Source organism: Lampetra fluviatilis, chromosome 1, assembly GCF_964198595.1.
Source record: "Lampetra fluviatilis chromosome 1, kcLamFluv1.1, whole genome shotgun sequence".
NCBI lineage: Eukaryota > Metazoa > Chordata > Hyperoartia > Petromyzontiformes > Petromyzontidae > Lampetra > Lampetra fluviatilis.
In genome coordinates, this window is record NC_136275.1 from 9,640,131 (window position 1) to 9,652,638 (window position 12,508).

Consider the following 12,508-nt stretch of genomic DNA (forward strand, 5'->3'; position numbering starts at 1 on the left):
ATTGATACCCGATCAGTGTTACCAGTTTTCATGGTATTAATACTGACACGTGTTTGCCCAGTGTTATATAGACAACATCGCGTCTTTCACTGCCTGGCCCTGGCCCCGTGACACGCAAATTTACTGAGACCGCCTCCTGTGACGCAATCAGAAGGGGATCTCCCTTCAATTCCCATCAATCTGGAATACACCGTGGAGTTTTTTACGGTGGCAAATCTCGCCATCCCACCGAAGGTTCGTATCGCTTAATCGTCATCATAATTCGGTGAAATTCATCCGTCGTTTTTCACGAAATTGTTGTCGCAATTGTTTTAAAATGGAATCCCATTTCGTTGCGCGCGTCTCGTCGAGTGAGGGCCGCGATCGCGGGCAGAGTTTTCGCGACGTTCGATTGACGTTGAACTTTTTCCTCGAACAGATCCTACTCAAGACAGCCGGATCAAACCTCCTGACTTTGGGGAAGATCTTAAGGTTTCCAATATGTGTATCGTGTGTGAAATATAGCTTTGTTCGCGCTCACTTTGTCGCGTTTGCCTCCTTCCGTAGTCGGCCTAGCGCAGGCTTTGTTAGTTGATAGGCGACGTACGCGATGTGTAAAGTCAATTCTTTGGTTCACGTTGAGAGCGATTTACAGTCAAGATCCAGCTTCAGGCAACATAGGAAATCTTCGACGTATTGACAACTTCGAACGCCTCACGTTCGTAATTCGCCTCAAATTTAACAACATCGCCAAGCTTCAGGATATTAGGAGAAGACTTCGGAGTTCGGTGACGTGAATCTGCATTGGGATCTCTTCGTCTTAAGTGCACGAATATGGCTTCTTTAGCGATGTCTCATCGGATGGAACTGCAAAGATTATCTGAACAGTTGAGCGAAGAAGAGGTGAGCAGCCTGCGATTCCTGTGTCGTGATGAGCTGCCCACCTGGGCCTCCCTGCCCACAGCCGAGCTGCTGATGGCCCTCTACCAGATGGGGGGCATCGGCCAGCTGACTGCCAAGCTAAGCGCCTTGCACCGCCACGATCTGCTGCGTCGACTGGGCACCCACAACGCCCAGATGGCAGGAGGAGCTGATAATGTTCGTTATGGGACGGTGGCGACAAGTCGTACCGGCTCCAGCTACAGGTGAGAGGAGGAGACCCTCTTTGGTGGTCGCCGTGGCCCCTCGTCACCCTTGCTCACTCGTGTATTCGTGGACATCACCGTTCACATCTCGTTGATGTTACCACCAGAGCTGGATGTAGGGGTACGTCTTGGGTCTTGGCCACGTTGGGGGATGATTTTACTTTTAAAGTGTCTCATATCTCAAGCAGTGGTTGGTGGTAATCTCATATTGTGCACCTGGACAAGAATGTTCTCATGTTTAAATAATCTTTTCGATGGACACTTCAATCTCAGAGTGGTACTTTGCGATTTAAATATCTTGAGATGACGGCATCGTCAATGTATATTTGGAATGTGTGCAGTGTTGAGCTATTTTTTGCAATTAAATATTTACATCAAGAAACTGAGCAATATATAAGTCCCTCCCCATAAACCCTTCTCACTCTCTTAACCGCTCTGATTGGTTGTGTCTAAAGTTCTCTTGGGTCCTCGGTGTACTCAGCCCTAAAATTATGTTTCCGGCATTAAGTTAATATGCTCTATTAAATCTGGTCCTCGCTTTTTGGGTACCATGACTCTATAAATTGTTTTCCTAAACGTTGTTGGTGTGCCATTTATGACTTTTATTCAGGATCTTTCAAAATCGCATCCCACCTCAAATTAGGAATGTTTCTCGTAAAGTAGGCTTTCCATCCAATGTTGACCATTCTTGGTATTTCACCAGTGGATACTGCTTTATTTAAAATTTCCATATTAATTACAACATGTGAAATGAGATCTTTATGGTTTATAAACGTCTCCTTATAAGCATGCTTGGAATTGCACTGAGTGATAAAAAATAAATAAGTACACGGATCAGGAAACAAACACGCAAACACAAATATGGACAAGAAAGGTACATGTCTTTGGGTTGAACACCAACGCGAGATGGAACTATAGCAGGTGAACGAGACTGATGCTGGAATGGTAGCCAAAGGAGTATGACCACCCTGAGGCTGGGGCAATGAGATCAGTACATGTGTAGGAGTGATATGGATGGTAGCATTGGATTGTCCGGATTGGTGACAGGATGCCGATACTTAAATTTCATCAATTAATAAACAGTGGCTGGTCATGATTCACAGTTTGTTGCCTATTTCCTGTTGGTACTTAAAGAGCAACTCATGGATGGCTGGAATCAACAAGAGTAGCCATGCTCATAGTTTTGATTATTCAAATATAGATTTTTTTTCTCGTGTGGGTGTTAATTTAAATGAGTGATGTAAGTGATGATTCATCATGCAATTGTTTTATAATCTCAAGAGTTAAATTCCTTGCAATGCTTCCACCAACAGTTTCCACTAAGTTTGACGGTAGTGTTTTTTAATTCTGCAGGGAGTTTTTGGTGGAACTGAATGAAGGAATCTCAAATGATGAACTGTCAAGCATCAAGTACTGCCTACAAGATGACCTTCCTCAAAATAGGCTAAAGAATGTAAATGTAAGTATCACAATTACACAATAGTATTGTTCCCAATTGAAAAAAAGATATACTCTGGAGATAGTCCATATTGGTCAACACATCTGTAACAAACTGTATTTGTTTACGAGTTAAAATGCACTTGCAGTAGATTGACAAGAGTGATAAGTGTCTGCAATTATTTCATTAATCCACATGTCTGTGTTGCATTACAGAGTCTATTGGAACTGTGCCATTTACTGGAGGAACAAGGCCAGCTTTCATCAGACAACCTATCGATGCTTGAGCAATGCTTTGAGATTGCTGAAAGACATGATTTGAAAAAAAAATTAAACCGATTCAAACTGATAAGCCCAGCAGGTACAGTTTTAAGACTATAGTATAACATTTTAACCTCTGATACTGGCCAATTATCTTAATGATATACCAACTTGAATGTCTTGAATTTTAGTGAGGCTTTTATGGATAAATAAGTAAACATTTGAATTTTATTCTAAATACTATAAAATGTCACATGTATCGAAAATCCAAAGGCCCAACATTCAATGTTAAATTGCTTCGTCAAGAATGTTTTGTCCATTCGAAAATATGAGCCAAGTATCACATGCTCTTGCTCATGTCATTCATTAGCCTCTCCACTAGGAACAACTCCCCATGCTCACTGCATATTTTTGTACTTTGATGTATCGTTTAAGGATCAGAAAGAGCAGCGGATCCTGCTACATATATGAGAATGCCATCTGCAGAGAGGGTGTATGTGAATGCACATCCTGCTTCACTGCCTGACCGATTGATGCATAGTGGTGCCCACAACAGACAGATTAATGGAAGTGGAAGAGGAGTCCAAATGGTAAACAACATTTACAGTTTTTCAATGTAGTGTTCCCAGCTTTAGTAATATAGGCATATGATGTTTGCATGAGCTGAGTCCGTCTTGTTAAATATTAACATCCAATTGAAAAATATGCTTCTAACATTGATCATATTGATTGGATAGAATTGCATTCTATTATTCATTGCTTTTGCTTTATATTGTACACGGTTCTTCATGTGTACATTTTGTGTATTGGACTATAATTATGCAATGAGTATATACAAATCTGTATGATTGCAACAATTGAATAGTTGGGAAATTTTCAAATACCAGCATAATATATGTATTTTCTTATATAGTGGTTGATAAATGAATGTTGAAAATATTTGAGGCATAATTCAATTGTGGCCTTTTTTCTAGGTTGAGAAACCGTACAATTCAGGATGTTCATTTGTACGTGGAATTGCTGGCCCACTAATGTCACAATATCCCAATGCATACCCCCATACTCCAATGCGCCAACGTAAGTTGCATATTATGGTCGGCAGGAATTTACACATGACAACAGCTGATTGGAGACAATGTGACATCACAATTGTTATTGTGTTTTTTTATTGCTATTATTTCTGCAATTGTACTCTTTAAACACGATTTAGCATTTTGTTGCCACTGATTTCAGTACTAAAGTCGTGTTGCTTGTGTTTTGATCGTCTTTTGTGTCTCCAAAAGCAATACCTGTACGTTCATCAGTGGTACAAGCTTCAAGAGACAGGCCAAACGCGACAAGCTCATCCATTGTAAATATGAATTTTTCATCATCACCAACAGTCGATTCACACATTCACCATATCTCACAATCCTGCAGGGAAAATATTCAATCTCGCGGCAGTAGCGAGATGTGAATTACCTCGCCTGGTATACATGAGGCCATGGGTTTGATCCCGACCCTGACGCCTGTATCTTTGGAGTTTGCATGTTCTCCCCCAGGTCATATGGATGTTTTTCTTCGGGTCCTCGGGTTTTACCCTCCACATTTAGAAACACGCGTTTAGAGTATTTTGCTATAAATTTCCACTGATAAGCCACTTTGTTGAGCTATCATTTGTGGCCAGGTCGCTTCTGGAAAAGAGCTATATAGCTCAGTGAGCCTTCCCTGATAAAATAAAAAAAAGTTTAGTTTCAAAAGTGTAGTTTTTATCTATCACAGGCTGCTTTCATCGCCCCGTCTCCTCAGCTGACGTCCTCTAAGACATGTTCCCTCCCTTGGCTGCCACTACGTCATTATTCTTGATCATCAGCCATCCCTGGTGTCATGTTGCAATGGTAAGCACACTGGACCTGCAATTCAGATGGCTCTGTGTTTGATGTCATAGCTGATCGGCAGGTTGCATGTAGGGGGTGAGGTGTGGATACTCTCACCTCTTCCAAGATGTCTGGCCAGCATGGAAGAGTAGGCTAAATACCCTCTAGAGGGGCTTTCTAGAACTTACTTTATTGGAGGCCCTTCTGCTAGCAGTGGCATGAGCAAGCAATTGGAGGTTGTAAAATTTCATCTTTATTATTGTACTCACCTTGTTTATTTTTCTATAGCTGGAGACAGATAGCTACCCGATGGCTCAACCTCTTGGGCTGTGTCTGCTCGTGGTAAACAAACAAGGACTTCGGAATACAGATGCCTTGTATAAAGATGCAGGTGAGGTTGTGTGGGACATTTGTGGTTTATTATTAATTACTACAGAATTATCTTGCTTATTTAGGCAAGCTTTACTGAATTTCAGGGCTTTATTTCAGGAGTGTTCTTTGTTGGTTATTATGGTTGATTAAAATTATTTTATATAAGTCATTGTGATCATCTTAACCATTGTTTTTTTATCGCATTAGATTATGGATATGCACTGCCATGCTCAGGTTCGTCATAAAACCTTAACAATTTGATGTTTATTCTGAGTGCATGTGTTGTTTTGCAGAAAATATAAGGAAGGCGTTCTCTAACCTTGGCTTTGAAGTGACGATTGTACGTGACCTGTCAGGCATGGATATGCGAAATCTCCAGAGCCTCTGTCCCTTTAAAAAGATGCACAGCTGCTTCGTTTGCTTTGTGCTTGGGAAGGGCACAGATTCTGACATAATTGGTACTGATGGAATTCCTGTTTCAATTGAAGTATGTATTACAATGGGCACCAACAATAAAAAAAAATTTGCTGCCATGTTGTGAGACACAAAATATAATCATTGCACTTTATGCATGGGTCTATTGGCTATACGAACCAACCACATATTTGGCTTTTTTGCTTATTGGCATGATATGTAACCACAAATGCACACCTGTTTAATTTTTTTTCTAGATGCTGTCAATGAATTTCAATGGGCAGCATTGCCCAGCCCTTGTGGGTAAACCCAAGTTGTTTTTCATACTGACGGTGATGGTGGGTGGAACATTGTATGGCCAAAGTTTGCAAGTTGATTCATCAGGGGGTCTTCATTATGATGATTACTTGGAAGCAGATGGGCCAGGCATCCCGATTAATGCTGATGTTTTGGAGTGCAAATACGTCGTTGAAGAAGAAGCTGGTAGCAGAAGAGACAAGTCTGATGGAACACCTTTTATAATACACCTCACTATTTGCCTGAGTGAATTGTGGCCAATGTAAGTACTCTATGTGCGCGGTTCTTTCTCATGTACATTTTGAAATAGAAGAGTTTCATTCGTACAATGTAGTAACACCAATGTGCAATTTAGTGATGTGCACGGTCGTATAAGGCAAGTGTGATTGTTTAAATGAGATGGGCTAATTTACATGATTATCAGCTGGACACAATGCGAATGATGTTACAAACATTGTGTACTGTACTGATGGAATATTTTGTTGTCACAGTGCATGATATATTCTTAGCATTTTGCTGTCTAATGTGCATCGTGTGCCTCTTGTAGGGGTCATGATCTGTTGGAGGTGCTGACAGAGGTGAACAGGAGAGTGAGCATTTGCAACCAAGGGCTGCAACAACGACCCCCAAAGCTATCAAACACGCTGAGGAAGAGGCTCATTCTACCACAGACACAAGGGTCTTTAAAACAGATCTCATGAGCTGGAGTCTTTGATCCTAGACATCGTGCTTGTAACAATCACACACAACCTAAGTGGATGGCCATGCTGGTAATTTTGAAGCTGTGCAATGTTATGTGTTATTGCAAATTGTGACTATTTTGATAGACCGTATGTTCTATTTTCCAACTATCACTTTCTCACTTCACAGTAATGAACATTTGTACGCCATTCTATTTGGCATGAAGATGCAGTATATCCTTGAACTTTTATTTATTACTGAGATGTATTGGAATTTTTTCTTATATTTAAAACGGGAAAAGAGAGCCGAGTATATTAAAACCATGTACAAAAACGAAAAATGTCTACATGTTGCAAGCAGTTAAATACCAAAGTTTTATCAGCAGGTGTGCATGCTAAATTTTAAAATCCATAGGCTGAATAAAAAAATGGTGTGTGCTGTGGACCACATGACTTTATACTTGCTGTGTACAGACGTTATGGCATCACATGAGCTGATGTCCATATACTGTACATGTGACCATAAATCTGTAACTCTTGTCTGAAATCCTCTATTTCATCTGATGAATCTGTATGTCTGTGTTTTGGCGAGGCATTATCTTAGTGGAACAAGTGCTTTTATTGGCCACTGATTGAAGTAACTACATTATTACAGTCTAACCTGATATGGCAGGTGTTTGTGGGTGAACATTGTCTTTCATTGTAGACTTGTTAAAGGTTTCCTGCAGTACTTTGCGTTGATGTATATTGATAATTTTTAACTTTTTCATTACTTTTCATAAGTAAAATGTTGCCTGACGTGTTGGTGTATTATTTCATAAACACATGCTGTTCTTGATTTGCGTAATATTTGCTATACTATACGTGAATTTAGTATTCAAAACTATTACCTAAACGTCTTTGTAATTTATTAAAATGTTACCCTGATTTTGTTTCCCAACATTACTGGTCAATTTAGTAAATGTGTTATTAGAATGTATTTCAGTAAAACAGTTATGAAATATCTTCACTTGCACATTATTAGCTGTGACATGAACATCATTTATTGCTCGATAATCTTAAGATTTTCAGATTAAATACGCGGTGGATGTGTTCCTGAAAAGTGCCGCATTAAGCGAAAACTTTCCCCATAAATAACGTAACGATAAAGTTTGGCGATATTCGATGCACGTGTACAGATGGTGGGATAACAAGGTACTGTATCGTTCCATGGTACTGTATCGTTCCATGGTACTGTATCATACCGATCAGCTGCGCAGTTCAAGAAAGTTCGTCGTAGACCACTCAGAAACCACCTTGTAACGTGCGCGTTCTGCGTTATAAAGGGAGCATTATGCGAAAAATGTACCCAACTGGAATAATCGCGTTATAGTCGCAGCACGTTGTGAAAACTCGTTACGTTTTAATCACATTTTAAAGAAAAATCTATGTGTGTATACAAGGTGCTTCAAAACATGTCAACACACATGGTACTATCGTTTTTAATGGGAAAAAAAACGGATAGTACACTGTAACATGATCACATGTAATGTTTATAGCTTCAAAAAGTCAGTCTCCACTTGTTCGCCATCATTGTCAACACATGCCTGGAATCTTCTGCAGGTGGTCTCCAGAGCCCGGAGGCACATTTATTGTGGTATTGTTGCAAATTCTCAAAAGTGTTAACATTTTTTTGAAGCACCCTGTATTATGACATGAAAACGTTGAAAATGTACGATGGAACAAACATTTGAGCCTAAGATTCACGAAGTACATGACACCAATACAATTTGTGCTGGAGCATTGTCATCCAGAAGCAAGGTGGCTTTCATTTTTCTGAAAATGTTTTATTTGATTTCATGACTGCAAAGACACTGGCCTGAATTCCACACACATTTTTCATTCCCACGGAAGGAAGACGTTCTCTAAACTTGTTTCAACTGATTCCACACTCATGTCGAAGGTGTCTGCTAACTTTGAAAAAGCAGTCTTCGAAACCATCTTGCTTTATCTTGAAGTTTGCTTCATTCACTAGTCGCAGGCCATCCTGATCTGGGATCATCTTCAAGAGTCTGACGAGATGAACTTCTGATGCCCACTTTTAGTTGCAAATGATACATTGTCACAATGCACTTTCAACATACATTCATAAATGTATTCCGTTTATTGTTCTCTACCAACAGTTGATGATTGGATGATGCCTGATTTTCTGATATTCACCAAATATCGTATACCTGAATGAGTAAAAATGTTAATAAGGAACAAAGCAATATATAATATCGTGACCTGGTTGTTTGAATACTTTACATTGACTATAAGCTGCAACGTCAACGGTTTTTGGTAAGATTCCGATCTTTTTATAGCACCATGCTATATTTCCGGCAGTATGTAAATTAGCCTCCAAGTGTTGCGGTAATGCACGCGTCTGCTGAAAAGTGCAATGGGTCCGTGTGAAAAGATGATTTCATTCGTCTTATTTGCAGTGACCATCCATTTGCATCGTAAGGCAACCATTGTTGACCTCCCACAGTGGTAATCATTTAGAATTTGTAAATGGGCAAAACAATGCTAAAATAAACGTTTCAATCGGTGCATATTCGCAGCGATACCGATCAAAAACATGGACACTGACGAAAAAAAACGTAAAAGTTGTAACGTGCATAAAAGCATGGGGAGAGGTGTACGCTTGCAAATATTCGCAAGAGAAAGGTGCACATGGATCAGAGGACATGCAATTGACATATGGCATGTTTGGACAAGGCACATCGCTTCAAAGGATGATGGCTGATTGCCGAGATTTGACCATGGCGTGGCAGCCAAAGGAGATAATGTCTAAGAGGATGACCATTCCACAGATGGAGCAATGAGATTTACGTTTGTGTGGGAGATGGATGGAATTTTGTATTACGAGACATTTAGGGCGGCCTTCATTCAGCAGTGGATAGATCAAGGATGATGACCAAAATATTACGTTATGTAAGAATTATAATTGAAATAATATGTGCATGAACGTTTTAATTCAGTCTACAAGATTCAGTTTGGAGTATTTGTACACATTGGAGGAAACACGTTTATGGAGAGAACATGCATACAAGTTTATATTGGTCAAAGCTCCGCATGTATAGACATGCGAACTCCTTGCTTTGTCTCACGCACGACTCGACTTAAAGTTGCGCATCGAAGACTTCGTATTCCTCCATGAGCGATCAATCCCACTACCGAGGTTGCGATGTGAAAGTGCATTGGCACCACACAAATGGAGCACGATCATTGAAGGTGATAATGGTGAGTTTTAAATACACTGATATCGTCCAGCGCAACAGCACTTGAAAATACAATAATTGCCATTTTACTGATACTGATGTCTTTATTTATCCGGTCCAGTTTTGATAAATAACTTTAAATGTTGCTGTGAATAGCCTTGATATTTTATTTCCTTTCCGGACTGATGTGTATTTTGTCGCTGCAGTATTCTTGGTATCTTAAGTGGCCGCTTTGAAAGTTTTTCTGTATACCGTACTTAATTTAGTTTCTTATTAACCATATGCCTCGTCATAGGTTCTACAAGCCAGAAAATGACATTTTTTACAATTTTGAAACATTGTATTTGTGTTCAATTGTAGAGAACATTTCCTAAATCCAAATTGTTTATATAGACGGTTGCCCCCTGAAGTTTCCATCTTTCATTTTCCTCTGGTTTTTATTTTATGGGACGCTAATGAGGAATAAAGTAAAGTACTTCAGATCAGTATTTCTTCTAACAAAACAATGGGGCATCATTCCATGAAGTATTTAATAGCTGTGCAAACATAGTTTAAAAAATTTCGTTAATACTGAGCCATCTCACATTTAATGATAATAAAAAACAGTAATACTTTTGCAGGAAATTCGCGTCCAATTTCCCAAACAAGGCCAAATTAGAATCAAGATACATGTGAACAAGTGAAGTACACGCTTACTAAATAAAGAACATACTAAACTAGATTCGAAGCTTTCATGACTGCAGGAATCATTCTTTGGTTCTTTCGGTAAAGTCACGTAGAAATAAATAAAATGAAAGAATAAAATTATTAAATAAATTATTGATTTTCTTTCTAAGTGACTTTACCGAAAGAACCAAATAATAAAGAACATACTCTGCTTGCTGGAGGAACGGGGAACTGCAGAATATTCCTGAAAGTAGATCGGGATAGAAATGTCGAAGTAGAGGTGAGCGACCAGCATGGAGTGATTTTGGAAAACGTGATTTAATCAAAACCAAGGAACCTCTGCAGTACGATATGGGAATGTCCTACTGTTGAGATGCATTGTTTAGTATGCTTCGCATTTGCATTGAATTGTAGGAATCCTAAACACGGTCTCGTCTGACTTTGTTAATTTTCTACAATCCACAGTTCTTCAATACGCTGGATTTGAATCTCTCGAAATTAAGATCGTGTGTGTGTCTTCGTGCATGCAAAGCAATGGCTTTTGGGTGAATGTTTTCTGTTCTAATAACTTCCGACCGGCCACCAATGTGTGGCGCTGTTGTATAGCATCCTGTTAGTCCGCTGTCGTGTAAAATTATCAATTAGAAATCAATGTAAGTTTATAGAAAGGTATGTACAGTATGTTGAACTTCTTTCGCACCGTAAGTAGAGATTTTAATTCCCTCGTGTTACAACCTGACATAGCGCGTCCACTATATACGTTAAATTAGTAGATAATGCGTGGATGTTGGAGATGCTGGTAAACTACAAAGGGGCCGTCCATAAATGACGTCGCGCACCTGGGGGGGGGGGGGGGTCAGACATTTGTGATGATGTGTGACAAGGGGGGGGGGGGGGGTGTGAGAAATGTGACGTCACATAAACATGCGCAACTTTAAATAAATATAGACAACACGTTCTACTTAATTAAATAGACTTTAATAAATGTTTTCTACAAAATCAAAGTGCAGAGCCACGTTAAACACGCACTACAATGACAATAGTTGAAAGCGATTTGAAGCATGTTTTATATTGGGGGGGGGGGGCAGAGCTTTGTGACGTTATATTTGAGGGGGGGGGTGTAAAAAATCGTCCAAAATCGCGTGACGTCATTTATGGACGGCCCCAAAGGAGGACCAAGCGTGTTCCTTGTGGCCAAAACCTGCCCGACAAAGACGTCCTTAAAAGACACCTGAAGACAGCCACAATGTCAATGTGGAGACACGCGAGGCAACGCCAGCCCACCGTGACCGCCGGGTGATGGTGCTGGAGCCCAGGGGTCCCCAGCCCCCGGGTGCACGGACCTGTCAGGACCGTGGCCTGTTAGGAACCGGGCCGCACAGCAGCAGGAGGTGAGAGCGGTGAGGCCACGCACGTGGTCCGCCCCCATTTTATTATTCACCACTTCCGTCCGCGTCTCTTTGCCGCACTGCGCACTTGTCAGTTTTGGTGAGCCCACAAGCTGCTAACCCTAGTAGCCAACATGACAGGGGCGGTTTCTTCATTAGGGCGATTGGGCGACACACTACCAAAGTGTGAAAGGGACTTTTTCAATCACATTCACAATCTCATTCTACCACAGGGTTACGCTAGCCGTCACTGTGCCTCTAGACATAGTCCAATCAGCGTCATGTCACGTTCTGTGGAGTACCGCCTCTTTTTGGGCGATTTCACTCTGGCTGAGAATCGCCCAGAGTGTTCCCATAGACTTACATTCAAAGATGTTTTTTTCGAACTGCAGGCACTGCAATGCATTCTCTATGGGTTCCGGGAGGGCTCGCACTAACGTGCTTACGTCATCATACGTATCCTTAACTTGTGCAGCGATTGGTGGGAACAAACATCGCTGTCGGACGGAAGCCTTGTATGTCCAAAACTATTACTTTTCAGGAAACGAAAGAAAACCTGTTTTTCCCCAAAATAATTTCCAAGCTCCTTTAATGCTTTTCATTGGTTAAATATTTGTAAAACACATTGACAGATGTAAAGGGTGACCAATAGCATTAATATTTGAAAAAATATGGGAATATAAAATATGGGTTCTGCCTGATACATTGTTGCTGTCGGGATGGAAACCTTGTATCTCCATATTTATATTATAATAAATAATTTATTTTATA

The 12,508-nt window shown here is 40.3% G+C and overlaps 1 protein-coding gene across 2 annotated transcripts; it reads left to right on the plus strand.

The window, feature by feature from the left end:
• Positions 1-93: 93 nt before the first annotated feature.
• On the plus strand, positions 94-7,368 carry LOC144931599 (caspase-8-like). Of its 2 annotated transcripts, none has more exons than XM_078855651.1 (11): positions 94-234; positions 419-1,124; positions 2,478-2,583; positions 2,778-2,922; positions 3,258-3,412; positions 3,797-3,899; positions 4,106-4,173; positions 4,967-5,069; positions 5,344-5,537; positions 5,722-6,023; positions 6,309-7,368. In XM_078855651.1, exons 2-11 carry the CDS (start codon positions 814-816, stop codon positions 6,460-6,462), a joined length of 1,641 nt encoding a protein of 546 aa, XP_078711777.1. In that variant the 5' UTR covers positions 94-234; positions 419-813; the 3' UTR covers positions 6,463-7,368. The 2 variants fall into 2 exon arrangements, with proteins under 2 accessions (XP_078711777.1, XP_078711787.1); XM_078855661.1 differs by having other exon boundaries at positions 3,264-3,412.
• Positions 7,369-12,508: the final 5,140 nt, after the last annotated feature.

What these genes read in the sequence shown, in the direction of transcription:
- LOC144931599 (XM_078855651.1), top strand. Translation starts at nt 814, where the DNA reads ATGGCTTCTTTAGCGATGTCTCATCGGATGGAACTGCAAAGATTATCT. An exon ending in ACGCGACAAGCTCATCCATT is followed by an intron (nt 4,174 to 4,966) that starts GTAAATATGAAT and finishes ATTTTTCTATAG; the next exon opens with CTGGAGACAGATAGCTACCC. An exon ending in CTGAGTGAATTGTGGCCAAT is followed by an intron (nt 6,024 to 6,308) that starts GTAAGTACTCTA and finishes TGCCTCTTGTAG; the next exon opens with GGGTCATGATCTGTTGGAGG.